Source organism: Pangasianodon hypophthalmus, chromosome 1 (genome assembly GCF_027358585.1).
Source record: "Pangasianodon hypophthalmus isolate fPanHyp1 chromosome 1, fPanHyp1.pri, whole genome shotgun sequence".
In the NCBI taxonomy this organism is placed as follows: Eukaryota; Metazoa; Chordata; class Actinopteri; order Siluriformes; family Pangasiidae; genus Pangasianodon; species Pangasianodon hypophthalmus.
In genome coordinates, this window is record NC_069710.1 from 11,549,527 (window position 1) to 11,573,227 (window position 23,701).

The following is a 23,701-nucleotide window of genomic DNA, read 5'->3' on the forward strand; positions in this document are numbered from 1 at the left end:
TTTTTAGTCTAAGTGGAGCTGAGATAGCAAGGAGATATAAGGAAAGGCGTGATGCTGACCCAGAGAGAAGAAGAAAGTACCTTGAGAAAGAGAGGGAAAAATGGAAAAAAGACTGGAAAGAAGAAGGGTATTAATGAGCTCAGTGAGAGAGAGAAAAAGGAAAAAGAAAGAAATGTAAGGAGACAAAAAGGCAAGCCAGGGCCAGACCTTTGGTACTATTAATAAATATATTAATATACTATATATTATATATATATATATATATATATATATATATATATATAAAATATAATAATAATAATATACGGCCTCTGACTGGGCTAAGATGAGCCAGTCATTGAGGTAATTCAGAATGCGGATTCCCTTCTGTTTCAGAGGAGAAAGAGCCGCATCTATGCACTTCGTAAAAGTGCGAGGAGCCAGGGACAGTCCGAAGGGCAGGACCGTGTATTGATAAGCCACTCCCTCGAAGGTGAATCTCAAGAATCGTCTGTGCTGGGGGGCTACCTGGATGTGAAAGTATGTGTCTTTCAGATCCAGAGAAAAGAACCAGTCCCCTGGGCGTATTTGCGAGAGAATCTGATTCATGAGCGCGGTTCAGGTGTCTGAGATTGAGGATGGGCCGAAGGCCGCCATCTTTTTTGGGGACGAGGAAGTAGCGTCTGTAAAATCCTGACTCACTCTGTGCTGGCGGAACCGTTTCTACAGCACCCTTCGCCAATAGGAGTGTAGGACGTGAGCGTCCTTGCTCTGCACTAAGGTGGGAACCACACCGCTGAATCGCGGGGGTCTTCGAGCAAACTGGAGTGAGTAACCTTGCTTTATAATCCCCAAAACCCAATCTGACACCCCGGGGATGGCCTGCCAGGTTCGAGTGGCAGATTGCTGTGAGGGAACCTGACACTCGTTATAAGTGGAAGAGGAATTTTGCTCTCTGTCTGAAAATGTTTGTGTTTTATTTTTGTTGTTACAACAGCAGCTGCTTGTGTGGGCGCTTTCAGAACAGGCCCAGTTTCCACAACAGCATTTACAAACACACTGCCACCGGCACCCGGAACAGAACGGGGTGCTTGGGGACATAACATGTCGTTTGGGGGGTGGTTCGGCAATGGCGAGACTTTGCCCCCTCCTCTTCCTGTCTGGCAGATCAGGATGATGCCCAAGGCGCAGGATCCAGCGTCAGCTTGGGCCAGGGTCCTTGGCGTCTCAAAAACGAGTGGCGTCTGGCCAAGCAGGAGCGCTGCGGAGGCTCAGGCTTTTGGGCAGGCTGAGCAGGCGCATGCACGGGTCTAGCCAGCTGCTGCGCTGGAGCAGGCTTGGGGCAACTGGTGGCGCTCGTAGAGCTTGAGCGCTTCGGCAAGAAGTGTCGCAATGCCTGGGATGACTTCTGTGCAGCAGTAAAGTGCTCTGCAAACCCAGAGAATCCAGAAAGGGAACCTTATCTGCCTCTTTAATCTCTATCAGGTTCAGCCATAAGTGGCGCTCCAATACCACTAGATTGGCCATAGACCTCCCTATGGCCTGAGCCATCGCCTTCGTAGCTCTAAGGGCCAGGTCCATCGCACTGCGTAGTTCCTTAAAAGCCGCAGGATCGGGCCCCGACTCGTCCATAATTTGGAGGAGTTTGGCCTGGAAGACCTGGAGCACGGCCATGGAGTGCAGAGATGAGGCCGCCTGCCCAGCGGAGGAGTACGCTCGTCCAGCAAGGGCAGACGTCGTCCTGCACGGCTTAGAGGGGTGTGCGACCTTCGCTCTCCATCCGATGGCAGTGGGCGGGCAGAAGTGTGCAGCCACTGACTCATCCAGCAGAGGTAGTCTCTCGTAGCCCTTCGAAACTGACGTGCGAAGGTGAGCCGAGTAGGGAGCGGACGCGGAAGAGCTCGGCATCCATCCCCATCTTGGTGACGCTGGGATCCGTAGACGGCAGAGGGGCGGGGTCGAGGGAAGAGCCCGAAATATCCTCCACGTCTGACGCCGCTAAAGACATTCTGTCATCTAGCAGCTCGATCACGCCGAACGAAACCATGTCGCTCGTGTCGGCTGAGGGACGCTGGTCTCAAAGGCACTTAATGGTGATTTTGACCCTTATATTCAGTTTATGGAACTTCCTCAGCCAGACGAGAAAGAGAGAGTCAGGTTTATGCTATCGTGGATTACCATAAGAGCAGGTGAATGGGCAAAATGTGCATGTGTTTTCCTAATCCTTGCAATGGGCTTTGACAATGGTTTGTGGATTTGGATATCCCCAAATAAAAAGCATGCTGATGTTATGCATTTACATCCTGCCTCAACCCACAACACATTACAAAGACATTGATGCACTAGACAAGGCTATGCATTCAACACATTAACGAATCACACCCAGTGCAAAAGTGATGCAGTGCAAAAACGCAGCATGGTAAGGTGCAAAAACAGAACAAGGTGCAAAGTAACAGTGCAAAATAACAACCCAGTGATCCCAGTGATAGTGAGTATGGGATCATATGTATATGATTGTATGTATATATGTATATAAATGAATTTTATCCTGTTATTCATTCATTTTGGGAGGCATGTCCCATTGGGAGGAGGCATTAGGGAGCTACTCTGAAAGTTTCTAACTATAGTAACCCCAGATACGGACTCCAAAACTCCACAGATTTCTCACAGTGCCTCCTGAAAAGAGGGAATATCCACCGAATTAAGGAGTTCCTCAAAGTGCTCCTTCCATCCATCACTCAACAATATCCACAGTAGAGCTTAACATTCCCCCACATTTACTTAGCAGAGCTTGTGCATGGCTTCATCTCTCCTGAGGCACCAAACAAAATGGTGCCCTTCTGGCACTCATATACCTCTCAAATAAATAAGGAGAGCCTTACATGCGCATTACTCAGAAGGCCTTCTTCTTTATCTTGATGGCATCTCTCACCACTGGTTTCCACCAGCACATCTTAGGGTTACCACCATAACAGGCACCAACAGTTTTCTGCCCACAGTGTCTTTCAGCTTCCTCTATGATTGAGGACATGAACAGGGTCTTTTCAGACTCACTGGCTCCAACCTCAGACTTGTGCATGACACAATCTACAAAGACACCTCTCCATCTTAGATCAAGAAGAACCAGCAGAGCTATCCTATCCTTACAAGGGGAGCCAAAGAGGACACCCTTTGAAAATTACCTTCTGCATTTTGAGAGGCTTTCCAGGACTTAGGGTTGGTCAGAGAGGGAGTGGGCATATCGACTGGTGCCCTGGCTGACTGGGAAAGCTTTGGACGCCTACTCAGTCATGGATGAAGACCTGGACAAAAGCTGCTCAGACGTGAAGAAGGCACTCTTGGCTAAATTCAACATCTCTGCAGAAATGTATTGGATGAAATTCTGATCAAAGAACACCCCAGCCGGCAAGAGCCCCAAGGAGACCTATCATTGGCTGAAGGGGCTGTGCTGCCAGTGGATGAAGCTAGAGCAGTGCAACAATGAGGATATTGGGGGGCAGATTGTCTTAGAACAATTTCTCCACATTCTTCCAGTGGAGATCCAAACATGGGTCTGAAAGCATGAACCTACTTCCGGCTTGGAGGTGTGGCAAGAGAGGTGATTACTCTCCTTGTTAAGTTTTAGCCAATCGGAAGACGCATTGGAGGGTATAAAAACTGCAAGGGTATGTGGTTTTGTATGCGTCATCATTGGTGGACCGTGACGTCATCTATGCGCTACTGTTGTGCTGGAAATCGCTGGTGGACACGAGAGACGGTATGGCACTGCTGTGGTTTCTTTTTTTTAATTAAGGCAATTAGATGCTTACTGCATGCTCATTTTAGTTTATTTTAGGGGGTTGCATGTTCAGGCAATAGGCATTCTATCATGCGCTAGAGGAGCCTGCTGTCTGTCCTTTAGTGTGCATTCCAGAAGTGCACAACAGTATGTATGTACGCTTTGCCGATATTTCTAAAATGTTATAACACTTTAGCGAAACTAACCTTTTATTAATTTGTTTTATTCAAGGGGGTGCAAAGGCCGAGTGTTACGCATGTCTGGATGCTCTGCGTTCTACGTTCTACGTTCTACATCCGCATTCCATATTCGTGTTCTACATAAGGGTTTTACACCAGTGTTTTGAGCGTTCTTTAAGAGTGTTTCGCATGGGAGTGCATCACCTTCCGGCTGACACAACCCGCGGATAGAGTTTAACGTGCTTGATAAATAAACGTGAATTAGCACGTTGGCTTTAAAAAGCGAACTCGTTCTGTTTGTGTAAAACCTTAATAACCAGTAGCTGAGTCTTAACGTTCTTTTTAATGTGCCCTAATTTCCAGTACTAGTGTTGACTGTTCTACATTATTTTGTTTTCTTTTCTTCTGTTATTTTTGTTAAGATTTGTTAATTATTTTTCTTTTTAGTTATATTCTGTTTAAGCTTCTGTGTTTCTTTTCTGGAACTGTTTTTGATTTTCTGATTTATTTTATTTTAACTTGTATCTCTTGTGTTGGCAGGAATCGAGGCTCTTTCTTGGTGCCGTGTTTCTTTCACGGGTGTCATGCTCCTTGGGAGGTGGTTGTGTGAGTGCACTGGGTGTGTGAATTAATTACAGAAAGTGAATTGTTCTATTTGAGAACAAGAGCCTGTCCTTGTCTAACTGTCATTGTTAAGAGATGCAATCTTTGATGTTTGGGTGAGTTGTGAATGAATGAGTGAACATAGTGTTGCTTTTTAACATTGTAACTCTTCAGTTGAAATAAAAGATTTTTATATGGGAACCCACTGTTTCTGACCCTGTGTGACAAGCGAACCTGTGCAAGCCTTGTTGGGCTCAGTTTATTTTCTTGGGCTGTGCCCAAGTGGTTCATCTTTTAACTATATTGATTCTAATTAGAGGTTAGTTTGGTAATAGAACTACCTCATCTACATTTGAGTTCCCCCCCTCAAATGTAATTGGGTCTATTAGAGAAGAGCAGCTCAGGATAATAATACACCCTGGTGATCAGTGGTTATGCCATCAGATTTCCTCAAGCTTTTTCGCTTCATTCCATCAGCACCCCCAAGGGTATTCCTGCCCTAATTCAGCTTTTCTCAAGGGTGGGGAACCCTGATGAGATCATCACAAAACAGGAAACCAGCTTTAACTCCAACATCATGAAGCAGCTTTACCAGCAGATGGGCATTACAGGGATGAGAACACCACCCTATTACCCTCAAAGAGATGGACTGGTGGAATGTTTTCATAAGACCTTAAAGACTAGCTTGTCTCTAACACTGGGACGGATTGGGACAAATAGCTCCTTTTTCTGCTTTTTTGCCTACTTGGGAGGTGTTGCAGGCATCCACATGCTTCTCATCTTTGGAACTGTTGTATGCAAGAACAGTTCAAAGCCCGTTGGACCTGCTGCATGCCAACTGGGAGGGGAAGAAGCCAGCCCCACCAGCTGAAGGGGTGGTGGGTTATGTGTTGCAGACGAGGGACTGGATGGAGAAATATCAAAGTGAAGCGCTAGAGAGCACAACCATATGGTTCTGGTACAACCATAATGCCAGGGTGTTTGACGGATGGGTCCAGACACCTACAAGATTATACATCCAGGGAAGGACTGTCAGGTCTACCATGTGAATCTGCTAAAAAAAAAAATAGAAGGCACGGGAGTCTACAAAAGAGACAGGCAGAACTGACACTGTGCAACACACCATCCATCTTCATAATCCCACCCCTAACTGGCAGCGTCCCTACCGTGTGCCTGAGAGTATGCAAGCAGAATTTGCCCAACAAATTAAGACCACAAGGAACATGGGCATCATTGAATCTGCACAGAGTGAGTGGAGCAGTCCCATGGTTATTGTTTCCAAGAAGGATGGGTCACTGCAGAAATGCAATGACTAGCAGGAGGTCAACAGTGTTTCCAAGTTGGATGCATACTCCATGCCACGCATCGATGAGTTGTTGGAGTGCATTGGCCATGCCAACTATATCATCACCCTTATAAAGTATATTGGCAAGTGCCACTGGAGAAGTCGAGGGAGACCACAACCTTCAGATCCCCACAGGGCCAATATTAGTTCACTTTCATGCACACACATCTAAATGAGTAGGCCACTCAGTAATGTAAATGACAAGGTCATCTAAATCAAACTCCAGAGGAGTTTACCTTGTTTACAGCTGTGTTTGGCTAACTCATGCTCCAACAAATATTTGACTTCTTCTTACATGGCCACCCTCTTAGTTGCACTGATTCTTTAAGCATGCTGTTTAATGGGTGTTGTTGTAATAATATGTATATCATGTTGCAAGAGCATTGTCTGGGAAGGAACATCTTGGAAAATGCTAGTGAACTGACAATTTAGACTTTCAACATCTTCCAACCTTCTGGTGGTCAGGCAAATCACCTAGGAGAGAAGACAGGCTGGACAACATTTCAGAATTTGAAAGCCTGCAAAAGGGTTGTGGCACATGATGTAGCACTAACCCATCTGAGTGTGATGGAGCAGTACAGGTTTAAAACACAAGCCCACGTTCTTTTACTAATTAAGATTCCGACTACATCACCCTAGGAATTACATCCAGAGCAATGTTCAAAATAACCAACAATGGAGTATTTAAGGCACACAGGTTAATTCCTCTTATAGAAAAGGTAGGCAAGTAACATGAGTATAAAACAAAATACAAATCTTTATTAACACACAATAAAAAAAGGCTAGACACTCTAAAATCACTTAAATAACATTAAATAAAGCCACTGGCAGCACTACTTCAAATAACACAAATAGAATTACAAACACAAGAAAGTAAATTATACAAATACTAACACTTATATAACTTAAGGAAAAATAAACCAAACAAAACAATCATAAATACCAACCCACAGGGCTGAGGCTCCCAACAGAAGGAACAATTACCTAGCTTGGTTTTACAAGAGCACACACACACACACACACCACCGTGCACTCAGATCACACAACCAAACACTCCAAGTGCTACACAGCACTCAGTGAAGAAACATCACCACCATAGGAAAGATCCTTCCACCCGTGGGACCCCAGCTCCTTCAATAAATCAGAAACAAATAAATAAACTAACAACTTAAGTAACTGAATCACAAAATATTAAAATGACCAAATAACTGGTTGCGATAAGCTCCTTCTCATAGAAGCAAGCAACAATGAGCAGTAACAGTGTAGTATTGGAATAATTAAACAGTTGGTAACATGCAACTTGCACAAAGGCAGGTTGCAATAATCACCAATACAATAAACTCAAAAATAGATTAACATAAAATAAGAAACTACATCATATAGATTCAAAGGATGATAATTATACTTGGAGAAACAAAAAGAAAAGGAGAACAAAAGAAAAGAAAACAAAAACTCAATCCATCCAAGGAGGGAGACAAAGCTCATATGGAGCACCACATTAGTTCTCCAGGAGTTTACAATAACATAGCCCCACCCCCGCAACAAAATTAGGCCAAAAAGTAGCGGAGCAATGAAACCAGGCAGCAACACACAGTAGAACCAGACATTGAGCAGTCCCCTTAAATGGTTATGATGACGGCATTCCCGCAGCAATGCCACACGTCAGCGATGAGGCTGCGAGAAGAGCAATCAGATGTGAGGCATCCCAAGCTACAACCAATTAGTGTTGAAATAGGGAAAAACCCTCGCTGATAAGTGAGCATAACTGTCAATCACTGACTACATGAGTCCTCAACAGGGTGCTCCTCACTGCTATCAGGTACGCTATCAACCCAACAGAAAAAGCTTTATCATTGCACATGTCCTTGTATTCAGAACCAGAGAGGTCTTCATGAGTATGATAAGCTTTTAGAATGTTAATGTGACAAACACGTGTCTTGTGGTTACAGCCAAAATATATATATATGTATATACCAAGCACATTTTGCTTTTAATACAGCACTCAGTCTTTCTGGGTAAGAGTATATCAACTTAGCACATCTTGAACTGGCAAACCTATTCCACTCTTTCTAGCAAAAATGCTCCAGATCTATCAAATCGTGAGAGGGTCTTCTGTGCACAGCCCTCTTCAAGTCATTCCACAGGTTTTTGATAAGATTTAGATCTGGGCTCTGATTGGGCCATTCCAAAACGTTGATCTTCTTTTTCCTTTGTTCACTTGAATTTGTTCTTTTCGGCCGTTATTATGCTGGAAGGTAAAAAAAATTCCCCATCTTCAGCTGTCTAACAGAGGCCTGCAGGTTTTATACCAAAATAGACAGTATTTGGAGCTATCCAGCTAGTGCCAGCTGAAGAGATGATGATGATAGCATTACTATAAGCATAAAGCTAAAAGAAAATACAGTTCCAGAAACAAAAAGTATATATTTTTAAACTAGTAAATGAATGATCCAGATAAATCAACCAAAATGTTTACTTTATTGTTCTATCAGCGTGTCACAAAACAACAGTTATCATCAGGTATATGTAAAACAAAGTAAGACAATTTACAGTTGCACTACAGTGTTTTTGCCTTCAGTTACACTCATAAAATGAGTGTGAACTATAATTACCTGCTTGACTGCTGGAAAGTGTATGTCTTACTTCTCTTAATGGCTTGATAGGCTTTTAATGCGCTGCATGTGCTGACATCTAACTAAGTAGATAGGTATACTGTATATGGCCAGAAAATAAATCAGTACATTGAACAGAATGTAGTAATTTAATGAATAGAAAGGCATTTTTTGATTGGTAAAAGTGGCGGGGTAAGCTAATGAGAAATTGAGATTTGTAAAGCAAACTTGAATGCACATAATTTGTCCACCTAATGTGGAGGAAAATATGGTTATACGTAGTCTGGAGGTAGTAAGCATGCCAACTGTCCCTTCATGGAAGATGTGATCGGTCCAAGGAAACATCCAATGACACCATGTGAATAGTCCCCTTATTAATGACACAAGTTGGCATTGTAGGATTCACATGAAAAGTGAAAAGGTTTAATCATATCTGGATGTTTTATAGTACAACGGTGGCAAAGTCAACTTTTAAAGCAGAGATTGGCAAACTTTTTGGACCAAGTGTCACATTCTATGGCTGATATTAAATACGAAAATGTATTTGTATTGAATTACATAGATCCCATAGGCACAAGTGTCCAGACTTTTACCGAAGAGGGTCAGTTTATACCACATCAAAATACCTGAGAGCCAGTCACCAAAATATTATTTTAGAGCTCAAACATAGTGAATTTAATTTTGACATTGACCACTTTAGTTAAGAAGTCTTTCAAGGATTCACGAAAGTTTTTCCATGCTTAGTAGTTGGAAGCATCGCTACTTATTAGCTCTATTAAACTTCTGTTCCCATTTGTTCTGATAAAAAGTTGCTTCCAGCTGCTTCAGTTTCTCTGCCTCTCATCCTCTGAATATATTTTGCAATGCCCATGTTTTTTTCATAATGTCTCATGCTATTAAATTCCTTAATTAATGCAACAGTCTCTTGACATAGGAGGTACACACATTTGCTATGGCTCTTGATGAAAAAGTATTTTTGATTCCAGCTCTTTTGAAATTGCTCCTTCTGACTGTAAATTTTGCGCTTTTTTCTGTAGCTATGACTAAATATCATTTAGTATATTAATTTGCAGGTGTAGTCAGAGAAAAAAAAGGCTCTTGCATATAAGCTGTGTTAACACAGTCTGCTGCCACTGTCAGGTGAAAGGAGAAATTGCAATGTCTTGTCCGGCTGGCCACCTATCATATACTATGAGAGAAGCCATGAGCCAGTTAACATGTCTGTGAGATGCATTTGTCCCTGGGGCCAGATACAGAGATTTAGGGTCTTTAATGAACCAAATTTTTTTCTTCTATGGCACAGATTCACACTCCTGGTCCTGGAGTAGCCTTATGTGCACATTTTTTCTTGGGCCTTAACACACATAATAAGCCAATCAGTTGGATTATCTGTGTAGGGAAAACTGTCCATGTCCATGGCCAGAAGCTCCATGACCAGAAATGGGAAACAATGCTACATGGTATTGCTTCAAATTAATGTTTTTGGAACCTTTATTGTTTTTAAAGTTTAATTATAACTTGATTTGTTATTTTTCTTATGCTTGATTATTTGATTGAATAAGCACTATTTGATTTTTATGTATTTATTTATTTATTTTTGATTTTTGATTTGATTTTTTTCAGATATTGCTTTTGAGACATTCGGACAATAAGGAAGTTGAAAGTACCCCATCTAGAGAAGCAGTGAAACCAGATCACAAGGTATTAAAATACAGTTGGTACATCTTAATGGTTGTTTCATTTTTGAGTTCAATTAAAATTTATTTTATTTAAAATCTACTCCCTGTATGTGTTCTACATACAGTTATGTGCAAAATTTTGGGCACCCCTGGCTGATTTTAAAATCAAACGAACCTAATGCAGCCTCTGCATCGAACAAATTTTAACATAACAATTTTATTTTTGTATTACACCCCTAAACATTTAAAGCATGCCACATATTTTCCTTTTTGAAATATGTTAAATTAAGTAAATAAGTACTAGTTGTATGTTAAAATTTGTTGAAATCAAAACAAAAGAAAATTCACAAAAACATAGTTAGATAAGGGGAGCCCAAACATTTATATTAGACTGTAATATGCTTTTGCTTTTAATAGGTACATCAGCTGTGAGGAACTAATGGCCTGATTATATATACATTACATTACATGTTGATAGACTTACAAACCATAGTACTAAAGTAGTAGTAATAAAATCAGGCCTTTAGTTCCTATATATGTAAGTTCTCTATCTATTTGCACATCACAAAGCATACTTAAATGTCAACACCCTTTTTTGTATTCAGTCTTCAATCAAATTGCCATTCAGTACTTGTTGTTAATAATTTGGTGGCAAATGCTAATGATGGGAACTACATTCATTCCATTTACAGTCAAACAGCTATGCAGAACACATTACCTTTTTTGGAAAATGTGATTTTAATGTATGTATAATTTAAAAAACCCTCCAACACTAAAGATTCCTTTTATCCTTTTTTTAAATCCTCCAACACTAAAAATCATATTTTTTATCACTTATTTATGCAAATGAACTACACCATAAAGTATGCTGCAGTATGAAACAGTTGTAATGTACTAGTTTGAGGACACTGGATGAATGGAATTAGTACTGTATGACCATTTGATTGAAAATTTCTGTTTGATGTATTTGTAGTAACACCTACATGATGTAAAACACATTAAATCAACAAAAAAAGAAAATAAAAAAAAAAAGTAGTTTGTTAAGGGGTGCCTCAATGTTACCATAAGATTCTAATATGCTTTTGCTTTTAATATACATACATCAGGGATGTGGCACTGATATATATAGAATCTAAGAGAATTATAAGACATTTTCATTCCAGGACAAACACAGTTTTTAGAACAGAAATGGCATGATCCTGTGTGTTATTGTTGGGCACTGTGACTTTTAGCGCTTCAATCTGAGTGACATATTTTTATAGGGAGCTATTATTTTTAGCTTAAAATTTTATTTTATTGCACACATACATGAACACTACAGTTTGTAAGTATATCAACATGTAGACTATTAGAACAATCATGTTTAATCATATGTGCTTTGCTTGTCTCAAAATAAACACATTTTGTACAGATGTGTCTCATACGCTTTGAAGAATTTTCCTCCAGCTCTGTGGAAGTCCGTGCTAGTGAATGTGCAGAGAGGTCAAATTTATATTAGGCTTAATCCACCACAGCCCAAAGTAGATTACAGCTGCATTACAATTTTTGTGGATTTATATATTGTGGACTTAAGGACTGTTTGGAGAAATCTGGAACAGCTTGCTTTGCCAGAAACAATACAACAGCTGGAGTGAATGGATTAGAATGGTACTCTCTATCTATTTGCACATCACAAAGCATACTTGAATGTATTGTTGTCATTATCTTATTATATGATTAGCAATGAAACTTAAGTATGTTCAATACTAATTGAATATTTTCTAGCTGCATTTATATATTAATGCTAGTGCTGAATTACAGTATGTCATCTATAAATAGTTGGGGAAATGGTAATCTTCAGCAGCTATTAAAGCATTTTATTGTACCTTTTTTTCTTTTGGATAGCACTGAAGATGTCCTCCAGAAACTGTCAGAATAAGTAGACCACAGTGACCACTGACAGTTGAGTCACAACAGTTGGGTCACAAGAACTAGGGTATGCAGCAGTGGGAAAGGCAGAAAAAAGGCTCTCCCATGAATATTCTTAGAACAACATTCAATGCAAATACTTTTAAAACATGTATTTCATTGTTTAAAATTCCAGTGAAAGTTGATCTGCCTTATTCATTTTTTGTTACTTATTTCTGCATCTCTCTGTCCTTGTTTTGGAATGTGGCTTGCCAGAATGACATCTGGGCCTTGAGGGGTTGCCACCCAGCCCTAAATGGAGAATTTAGAAGGCTGCAGGCAAAGTCCCTGCACAGTTTGTTCCTTCTCTCTGGACAACAGCTAATGTCTTATGGTGCAGTTAAGGTGTTCAGAATCTGAATATGATCTGACCTACAGTGGGAAAATAGTAATAGTAAAAAGAGGTAACACCAAACTACATTTCCTTGGGTGACTGAGAAGGGCAGGAGTGACAATAACATACACTGAATATATTCACCCCACATTGGAGTATGCCTTCCCAGCATGACATGGAAGTGCCATCAAACCAGAATGAGTGTATTCAGAAACGAGCCTGCCTACTTTATTTATCAAGATGCCCTGAAAGCACTTTTATTGACCACTCTCCAAGAGAGAAGGTACAAACTATGCAGGGACTTTGCCTGCAGCCTTCTAAGTTCTCTATTTAGGGCCGGGCACAACCCTTCAAGGCCCAGATGCCATTCTGACAAACCAGGAAGTGCCACTGATTACATTTCCCAAAACAATGACAGAGAGACACAGAAATAACTAACAAAAATGAATAAGGCAGATCAACTTTCATTGGAATTTTTAATAAAAGTATTTGCATTAAATGTTGTTCTAAGAATATTCTTGGGAGAGCCTTTTTTCTGCCTTTCCCACTGCCGCATACCCTAGTTCTTGTGACTCAACTGTTAAAACGTCACGGTGGTCTACTTATTCTGACAGTTTTTGGAGGATATCCTAGGTGCTATCCAACAGAAAAAAGTCACAATAAAATGCTTTAATAGCTGCTGAAGATAACCATTCCCCCATTCTACACCTTATTCCCTATGTAGAACTTATTCTGTTTGTCTGCCCTATTTCCTGTCATGATCATGCATACCTGTGTGTTATTTTCTGATTAGCTACACAATTTAAGTTCCATATTTCTGCCTTTATTTGTTGGAGCATTGTGTAAGCATGTGTTGAGTTTATGTAAGTTTGTATTCTTGCTTGAGCTTGTGTTCATGGTTAGGTTAGTTCCTGTTTGCACTGTGTATTGTTTTGTTCACCAGTTTAAGTTATTCCTAGCCCTAACTTAACATTAGCCTAGCTCCTCATGTACTAGTTCTTGGCTCCTTTTTCCCTGTGTTTGTTTTTCCCTGTTGTCTCTTGTTTTATTAAAGAAGTTCTGCACTTGCATCTGTCTCCATGGGCTCCCATTATGACCATTTCTGCTTTTTTTGTTTTGCATTTATTTCTTCTCAGAAATGTTCACGTGTCTCTTAAACAAGTAAATCTTAAGGCTACAGCATACACCGGTACTCTAGAGAATTGTGTGCTTCCAAATTGTGGCAACATATGGGTATGGTTGTTAGGTGTCCACATTTGGCGTTTGACCATAAAGTGCAGTTACAGTGGATATAAAAAGTCTGAAAACCCCTGTTAAAATTGCTGGTTTTTGTTATAGACAAATTGAAACAAAGAAATTGTAGCCGAACGTTTTCTACTATGAATGTGACAACAAAAGTTACGTGAAAAACTAATAAAAACATTTGGGCGGGTTGGGCAAGGAAAAAAAACCTGGTTGCACACCCTTTCATAAGGGGCATGTGACTGGGCTCAAACTCATGTTCAAAAGTAATAATCATACACCTGTTATCAATGAAGTGATTCTGATTAACCCCAAATAACAATCAGCTGTTTACGTAGATTTTTCTTGACATTTTCTAGGTTTCATCTAACTGATAAAGCCATGGTCATCAAAGAGCTTACAAAGCATGTACTGGATCTCATTGTTGAAAGTTATTGCTCAGAATTGGGGTACAAAAGAATTTCCACAACATTAGACATCATCACAAGTGGAGAAAATGGGGCACCACAGTAACATTACCAAGAAAAGGATGTCCCTCCAAAATTGATGGAAGGATAAGATGAAAACTTGAAAAATTAATGAAAAATGAAAACATTAAAGGAGATGCAGGAACATCTTTTCAGTACTGATCATGTGTCTACAATCTCTACTGGCCTACATGTGACAACAATCTCTCATATTCTTCATATGTCTATGGATATATTATGGTCTGATAAGAGCAAAGTAGAAAGTTTTTGGCACATTTTTGACATAACTGTGAAAGATATGTTTGGCTCAAAAACAAGACTACCCAAGACTAGTTTATTACACAAAGAACACCATAACCACAGTGAAGCATGGTGGTGGCAGCATCATGCTATGTGGCTACTTCTCTTCAGCTGGAACTGAGGTTCTAGTCAAGATAGAGGGAATCATGGATAGCTCCAAATACCAATCTAAACCTGCAGGCTTCTGTTAGACAACTGAAGATGACGATAAATTTCACCATTTAGAAGAAAGAATGGGTTCAGAAGAAGAAGGAGCATTTTTGCAAGGAAGAGTGTAATAAAATTGCCAAATAAAGATGTCCTAGACCCTTAATCAATTTGGAAGCCTCTTAACAAAAAGACTTTTTTACAAACACTAATTGTGACTACAGAGAAGCAACATGATTTTGTGAGTGTGCCAGTGGTGGCTGATGTAAGTAATGTGTTAATGTTAGCCTCAAACAAAGAATGTGTCAGTTAGATACCTCCTTTTACCAATTCGCTTACTTTTACGAACTCAATAAAATGCTTTTCTATTCATAAAACAACTGCATTCTGTTCAATGTACTCATTTATTTTCCTGGCCATAAGGAAGACAACAACCTCCAAATTAATATTCACATAAAATTCTATGTAACTATAATTAAATGCAGAAAGGACATTGTTCATATCACACTCTCCAGTGTCACCCAAATGAGGATGGGTTCCCTTTTGAGTCTGGTTCCTCTCAAGGTTTCTTCCTCATATCATCTAAGAGAGTTTTTCATTGCCACAGTCACTTCAGTCACCTCAGGCTTGCTCACTAGGGATAATTTTGTCTAACATCTAGGACTGTTTGCATGTTTTTGTTTCTGTTTGCATGCTTTTTGTTTCTTATGTTCTGTAAAGCTGCTTTGAGACAATATTCATTGTTAAAAGCACTATACAAATAAAATTGAATTGAATTGAATTGAATATATACCTATCTACCTGGTTAGATCTCAGCACATGCAGCATATTAAATTTGAGCAACTGAGAGAAGTAAGACATACACTTTCCAGCAGTCAAGCAGGTAATTACAGTTCACACTCATTTTATGAGTGTAATTGAAGGCAGAAACACTGTAGTGCAACTTTAAATGGCCTTACTTTGGGTGACATATACTTGATGATAACTGTTGTTTTGTGACACGCTGATAGAACAATAAAGTAAACATTTTGGCTGATTTGTCTGGATAATTCATTTGCTTGTTTAAAATATATATACTTTTTGTTTCTGGAACTGTAATTTTTTTTTATCTTTGTGCTTATGGTAATACTATTATCATTAAAACAATGAAAAAAGCATAAAAATATGTACAGAACAACTCTTATTCCTGTCAGACTCAATAAAGATTGGTTAAACAGAATGAGACTGTTATTCCCATAGGCCTACATAATGTATTGTCTACAAGCTGTGAAAAGGCTATGAGGGTAAAGCTCATATTCTTATTTTATATTATTGCTCATCCTATGGCACTGTTACTGACAACTGCAATTTCAGATAGTCCTAAAGAATGTTATATATAATGAATGAATGTATGGCTCTGGCAAAAAAAATACATTTAGTAGTCATATACAGTAGTAATAATTACTGTACGCTTAATGTTATTAACTGTGTTTGCTACAGCAGGACTTTTGCTGTCCCCTTCAGGAAATGCTCTTGAGAAAATGTCAGTCAAATGTTTATTGTCCCTAAGCTGAAATGAGATTTTCACCCTTGGTTTCATTTGCTAGTTCCTAGAAGAGTTTTCCTAATGACAGTGTAGACTAGACATGGCTCCTACATCAGTTGTACCAGATTTAACACAAACACTCATCTACTTGTTCTAACCTGTCCAACTCTATAATACATTATATATGAGTAAAAGTCAATAAAAAATTCCCATTCTGACTATGGGTAGACTGTTTAACTCAATTTGTTGAAAAACACAAGAAAAAAAAAGTGAATACTTGACAAAACCCAAAAAAGGAGGATTCATTATCAGTTCACTTTATCCTGGTCAAGGTCACAGTGGATTATTTTCCTCCAGCTTTCCACCACCCTCAAGTGTTTTATTCATTATATAATGCAGTGTTCATTTGTGTTCTCTCTTAACAAGTGATACAACACATAGTTGACTATTTTCTAGTAAAAAATTCCATTGGAGTATCATGGAGGCATCAATAGTCTTCAAAAAATCTACTTGTTTGTTACAGTATCGGTTCCTTTAACCAGATAAATGGGTTTCAGTTATAGGGTTGCACATACATTTTGGGAGCATGGAGCAACATGAAAAGGTAGGCTGAGCAGGCTGAGTGGGACATAGTTTAAATGTATAATTATTATTACTTAAAATAGGTTAATAATGCAAATTAATGTTTTCACCTTTAAATACACATAGCAAATTGACCATGACAAAAAAGAAACTTAATATGTTATTATTTATTATTATATTTGGCATGCAAAATGATCAGCAAGGTGGGACAAGAGAAAACAGCCTGTTTGAGTGGTACAGTAAGGTAATTAGTATTTAAAAAATATATAAAGCTACCCTTAAAGCTACCCTTTTTTGTAATTTTATTTTGATCTTGTAATACGACAGTTGCAGTTTATACAACTTTTTTATATTATATATATTTATATATTCTGTATTCTTTGGAAATCTGTGGTGGGAAAAAAGTACTCTACTGGTGAAACATCAGAAAAGAATAAACTTGGGTAGTATCAGTTACACTAGACAAATAGTATGTGAAATACAAAACAGCCTTAAAGAGATTTATTAGTAGTTTATTTGATGTGATTACACTGCTGCTAGCAATATGTGCACTATTAGTTCAAAATGGAGAAATAAGCACTAAACAAAAGAGTAACAGAATGACAACAAATAATCAACAACCTTCTCTGGAAAGACTGTACTCTAAGCAATGTATTATGGACTATGAACTTTTTACTAATTGAAATAGGCTTTAGTGATAACATGCAGTAATAGTTACAGTTTAGATTTTATGCTGAGGAGCATGTATACATAAAGGTCCTCCTCTAAGAGAACTCAATTTTCATTTGTTGTGCAATGACCAAAGCAAAGAGGAAACCACTCCTTCAGAATCTTTTGAAATAATTTCCTGAATTTCTCCCCCACTAAGGCGTAGATTATGGGGTTGAGGCAGCAGTGACTGAACGCTATGGTTTCCACCCACTGCATAGCCATGTTCAGGTTCTGTTGCCACGGACAGCTGGCCATGTAGCCCAAGTGATGCAGGAACTTCATGAAGATGACGATGTTGTAGGGGGTCCAGAAGAGGAAGAAAACACTGATGAAGACCACCATGAGCCTGACAACTTTGTGTTTCTTCTGAGACTTCATGGCCATTAAGATGGGGATGATACGTGAGTAGCAGAACACCATCACTGTGAGAGGAATGATCAAACCAAGGATGTTCAGCTCAATGTAAGAGAACAACATCCAAGCTGTTTGTGGATATTCTACTTTGCATGACCAATTACCTGATTCATTTTTCGCTTGGGAGAAAATAATGGTCGGCAGAGAGGCTCCCAAGCTAAGTGCCCACACAAACAAAGCCACAGCTATATTAGTTCTGATAGACCAGTGCTTGGAGGAGATGAAGATGTAAACAATGATGGCGTAGCGGTCCACAGTCATGAGGATCATGAAGAAGATACTTCCATAGAATCCCAGCATGTAGAGTGCTGTCATGGTATGGCACATGAAGACCCCAAAAGTCCACTCAGTGTTGGCAGCGTAGTGGGCCCAGAAAGGCAATGAGATAAGGAAGAGGATGTCAGAAAGGGCCAGGTTAAAGAGGCATACATCTGACATTTTGGATATTTTGTTGTACTTGACAAGGACACACAACACCAGGCCATTGCCAATGAAACCCACGATGAAGACAATGCTGTAGAGGGTAGGGAGGAAGACTCGGCTGAATTCCCTCACATTGTTGTTGTTGCAGGCCTGGTAGACAGTGTTAGCTGTTTATGAAACAAACAATGGTCTCATTGTCAGAAAAATTATAATGCAATAATGAACACTAAAAAGGCTAATGCAAGTTTTTTTTCTGTGTGGCTTCATTTGTAATTCACAAATTATTATAACAAATAGCATTTTGCAGAACTTTATTCAGCTCCTGAACAAGATGCCTTGTAGTACCTTTCTGGAAATCTTTCTATTTTCTATCTGAACTGACCAAGTAAGCAAGCTAACTGCTTTAACTGTTTACCCAAATCAACAAACTGTTATATACAAGTGACAACAACAGTCATCTAACAATATTCTATCAAATTTACTTTTTGGGGTTTTTTACATTCCAGCAAGATCAGAAAAGTTTACAAAGTTAACTGGACACACTGTCAGAAGGTATAATGCATAAAGCATAAAGTTCTGTAAAATCCTTTAGGTGAAATTTCATTAAAATACTCATGTGATTTTCTTTTAATAACGATGAACAATCATTAAAAAAAAACACATAGTTAATATCTTAAATTTATTTATAAATAAATGAAAGCATATTTCTTTTGTTTGTACAGAAACATGGTAGAATATGGTAAGGTTTTATTTTGGAGCTCAGTAAGACAGTGGAGCAAACCACGGACGAAATGAAACAAATAGCATATTTCTTATTTATATCTATGTTAATGAACTTGATGCAGTGAGCAAGGTTGCAGGTTGCACGTATAATGGCAGCATTTACAGATACTACAAATCAGAAATGTTAACTTGTTCCCCCAAAAAGATGGAGAAAAGAAAAAAATGCACACTTTACTAATGGTAATATCAACCTTTAATGGCTACTGAGCAGCTGCAAAATGGAAAAGTTCTACCTACTTGTCATGTTGGAGTACATCGTAGCCATGTCTCATTCACTCCAAGAGTGACTGTAAATGCAGTCTGTATATGCTCGTATAACAAGAGTCTGAAATATGAATTCTTGAGGTGGGGCTTTGTCTTGTTGCCAGAACAGCACATGTGAACATGTATGAGAACAAAACAGAAACATGCAACACCCATCGCAGGGCACAATCACACACACCCATTCACGCACTACGGACAACTTAGAGATGCCAATCAGCCTACAACACACTTTGGACTGGGGGAGGGAACTGGAGTACCCGGAGGAAACCCCCAAAGCACAGGTAGAACATGCAATCTCTGCGCACACAGGGCAGTGGCAGGAAGCAAATCCCCCAACCTTGGCGGTGCAAAGCGAACATGTTAACTACTAAGCCTCCGTGCCCCCCAGGACTGATAATATTACACAATATTTCAGTCTTGGAATGATGTATAAATATATACCAGAGTACTGGCATTGTGGCATGGATATACCACTGGCATGGATATACTACCTTAAGTGAATTTTCAAAGTGTGATGTTTGAAATCAAAATAAGAGCACTGAACTGAACTGATAGCCAAGTCTCTCCAAAGTGCCCGCCTGCCAAATAATTAATTGGAGGCTCAAATAATACAATTTTTGTATAACTCTAAAATATTAACTTGTGGTCTCAATTTATTATCTTGTGGCCTCAAAATATTAACTCATGACCTCAATATATTAAGCCTGCCTATATTACCAATATTATAATGCGTCAATATATTAATTCATTGCTGCAGTATATTAACTTGTGACTTCAATATATTATCTCTTGGCCTTAATATATTAACTTGCAACCTCAATATTTTATCTCGTGGCCCCTATACATTATCTTGTGACCTCAATATATTAAATTGTGGCTTCCATATCCCAGCTAACAAAAAATATGCTGTGGGAATGTCCCCCGAGCCAACAATGCAAACAGGACATTCTTTTGTAGGGTCACCAAAATGTCACATGGGACATTATGGGACATTCACGATACGGCGGACCTCTGGGAGACTATTTGGGGATGTTTGCTACGTGCAACAGACCTCCAAGGGACTATTCAGGGACATTCACGGAACATGCCTTAAATGTTGCCTTTATTTGACCATATTCCTAATTAGGTTTTGGTAGATTAGTTTAATTGTTATTAATCTAATAACACTATATTATTTGAGACAAAAGAATGAACACTCCTGCTGTTTTGTGTGTGTGCTTTTGGCTCACTGAGGCACCCTCAGGGTGCCCTTGGGGAGCTGACTTACCGTTCTGAAAGACATACTGACAATGGAGGTAGAGTAGGTCTAAAGGAAAACAGACAGAAACAATGTAAATATTGTTTTTACAAAAATATTTTAATTATATTGTAGTAAGTATTCAATTCAATTCATTTTTATTTGTATAGTGCTTTTTTTACAAAGGTCATTGTCTCAAAGCAGCTTTACACAAACAAAAGTAAAGTGAAGTGTGTGTGTGTGCCGTCTCTGATGAGCAAGCAGGGCAACGGTGGCAAGGAAAAACTCCCTGAGATGGTGATAGGAAGAAACCTTGAGAGGAACCAGGCTCAACAGAGAACCCATCCTCATATGTTTACACTGTAGTGTGCGTGTGTGTGAGTACAATGTGTGTTGGTGTAGTCCATGGAAAACAGCTGAAGCGTTTTCGTGGCAGTATGAAGCATTGCCGGTGGACAGGTCCAGAGTGAAGGGGGGGGAGGTCTGGATTACCAGCAGCTCAGGAGTGATGCTCATCTGGTCCAGAGTGTAGGGGGGTCTGGATCACCGGCAGCTCAGGAGTGTAGCTCGGCAGAAAGAGAAGGAAAGTGGTTAGGTACACTCACAGTCACCGTGTGGAGATAAAACTCAACATCCACGAGTCCCCCAGATCTACTCCTTTGATAAAAACACTAGTCGCTAAATGCTAGGTTAAATAAATAAGTCTTCAACCTCGACTTAAACACTGAGACCGTGTCTGCTTCACGTACATTAACTGGGAGGCTATTCCATAATTTTGGGGCTTGGTAAGAGAAAGCTCTGCCCCCTGCCGTGGTTTTGGCAATGCGTGGTACTGATAGACAGCCTGCATCCTTAGAGCGAAGTAGGCGCGTCGGAACGTAAGGTACTAACATATCGCTTAAATACTGCGGAGCGAGACCGTTTAATGCTTTATAGGTTAGGAGTAATATTTTAAAATCGATGCGGAATCTTACTGGGAGCCAGTGTAATGTAGATAAGACTGGCGTGATATGCTCATACTTCCTAGTCCTAGTAAGGACCCTCGCTGCTGCGTTCTGAACTATCTGAAGCTTATTTATGCATCTAGACGAACATCCAGATAGTAAAGCATTACAGTAATCTAATCTGGACGTGATAAATGCATGGACTAGTTTTTCAGCATCACTTAGCGAAAGTATATTTCTAATTGTGGGGATCTGTGTTTTCTTGTTGGTGGTTACCTGCACTGATAATCAGTGTGGGGATCATGTGATCTGCATTGTGTGGCTGCTTGTCTTGGGTCACATGAGGCATGTCACATGACACATTAGGAGATTATAAAGTTTGGCTTGTGGAGTTCACACTCTCTTGCTGCTGCCATTTGCCACTGCAACTAGACTCCCGTCATACAGGTAATGGAGTGACTCGACTGTGTTTTAATCGATATAGGAACTGAATTCTCATGTTCTGTTTTAACTTTATCAGGGTGACTGCTAGAACAATGTGTTCCACTCTTTATGAAGGACACAGGTGACTGCGTGGCATTTGAAGGACTTGTGACCTCCTATTGAGTTGCTGGGCTGCAGACACTCTGGTAGTTTCTTATGTGATTTTATTTTTTCATTTTAAATTGTTTTATATTGGTATTTAAAATGTGTTGATTATGTACTTGTATTTGTACCACTGGAGTGCCCCATTTTATCTTCCTGGGTTATTGTGCTGCGGGGAGTATTGAACACTCTTGCAAAGTAGGCCAATACTTCTTGTATATGTTGGTTTTATGTGTGCTGGTGAATGAAATTGGGGATTAATGTGGTATTATTTCTTTTTAAAGGGACCAGGCCAGCCACTGTTTTATTGTCAGTGTACAAGTCTTTTTTTTAGTTTGTTTGTTGGTTGTTTTGTTTGCCTTTGGCTTTGTCCCTTTTTTTTTGTCCTTGGTCTAGTGTAACCCTGCCTTGACCAAGCCAGCGCGGTGGTCATTGTGTTGGGAGCTGGCTGTTCTCCTCTTTTTGTCTCTGTATAGGTTCTCTGTACAAGGCCGGATCTGCACCTCACTACTGCTCCATTCAGTTGGGGGCTGCACTGAGGGGACACTATTTTGGTGTGTACTGGTAACATGCAACACGGTGTGGTATTTTGTAGTGGTAATTACTGACCTTGTGTGTGCAGTGGTTGCTATGTTGCATGCTTGTATGGTGTTGGGTTTGTTGTGTCTGTCTCTCTCACCAGGGCCTCCTAGGAGAGGAGCTGTGGGTGCCGTGCCGACCCGACCTTATTAGTTTGAGAAGCTCCAGCCAGTTTCCCTTCGTCTCTTTTTCACATTAGCAATTGTACCTATTCAAAATTGTAATAAATTTGAGCTTGTGTACATGCCTTGTGTAAACTGATTCTTTGTGGGCAGGGTCTAGAATCAGCCACACTATAGAGAGAAAAGGGGTTTCCCCCGCCCATTTTAGGGGGTGGCGTAGTCAGACAGTAAAGTACATGTAGGTATTCTGCGCGTCAGGTACGATATTTCTGAGGTGGAAAAATGCTAACCTGCTTACATTATCCACATGCGCCTCAAATGAGAGATTAGGGTCTATAATCACACCGAGATCTTTTACTGTTAGACTACTTGAAACAGAGAGACCATCTAAAGTAACAGTGTGATCTCTAAACTTACTTCTAGCGGCTTGTGGTCCCAGTACCAGAACCTCTGTTTTTTCTGGGTTTAGCAGGAGAAAGTTGCTTAGCATCCAGTCTCTTATGTCTATCGCACATGCCTCAACTTTCTTTAACTGGCTATTCTCATCTGGCCTAGCTGAGACGTATAACTGTGTGTCATCAGCATAACAATGGAAGCTAATATTATGTTTACGGATTATGTTACCTAAAGGGAGCATGTATAACGTGAAAAGCAGTGGGCCTAAGACTGAACCCTGCGGAACGCCATATTCTACTCGATAACGTGCTGAGTGGTCACCGTTTACATCTACAAACTGATAACGATCAGTTAAATAAGATCTAAACCAGTCGAGGCCTGAGCCCTTAATTCCTACGACCTTTTCCAGTCTGTGAAGAAGGATATTATGGTCGATAGTGTCGAACGCTGTGCTAAGGTCGAGTAAAATTAATAGACTAATGCAACCCCGATCAGAGGCTAATAGCAAGTCATTGACTACTTTA

General features: G+C 39.8%; 1 protein-coding gene and 1 long non-coding RNA gene across 4 annotated transcripts; one reads left to right on the plus strand and one right to left on the minus strand.

Moving 5' to 3' along the window:
• Positions 1-17,346: 17,346 nt before the first annotated feature.
• Positions 17,347-18,725, minus strand: LOC113534101 (C-C chemokine receptor type 4-like). The gene is made up of 2 exons (XM_053242018.1): positions 18,707-18,725; positions 17,347-18,434 (listed from the first exon to the last, which is right to left on the minus strand). Exons 1-2 carry the CDS (start codon positions 18,723-18,725, stop codon positions 17,494-17,496), a joined length of 960 nt encoding a protein of 319 aa, XP_053097993.1. The 3' UTR covers positions 17,347-17,493.
• A 164-nt stretch (positions 18,726-18,889) lies between these two features.
• LOC117597834 (uncharacterized) lies at positions 18,890-22,901 on the plus strand. 3 transcript variants are annotated; one of them, XR_004578599.2, is made up of 3 exons: positions 20,027-21,942; positions 22,016-22,634; positions 22,763-22,901. It is a non-coding gene; the product is annotated as an uncharacterized LOC117597834 (long non-coding RNA). The 3 variants fall into 3 exon arrangements; XR_004578598.2 differs by having other exon boundaries at positions 20,028-21,942; positions 22,016-22,278; positions 22,365-22,901; XR_004578597.2 differs by having other exon boundaries at positions 18,890-21,942; positions 22,016-22,901.
• Positions 22,902-23,701: the final 800 nt, after the last annotated feature.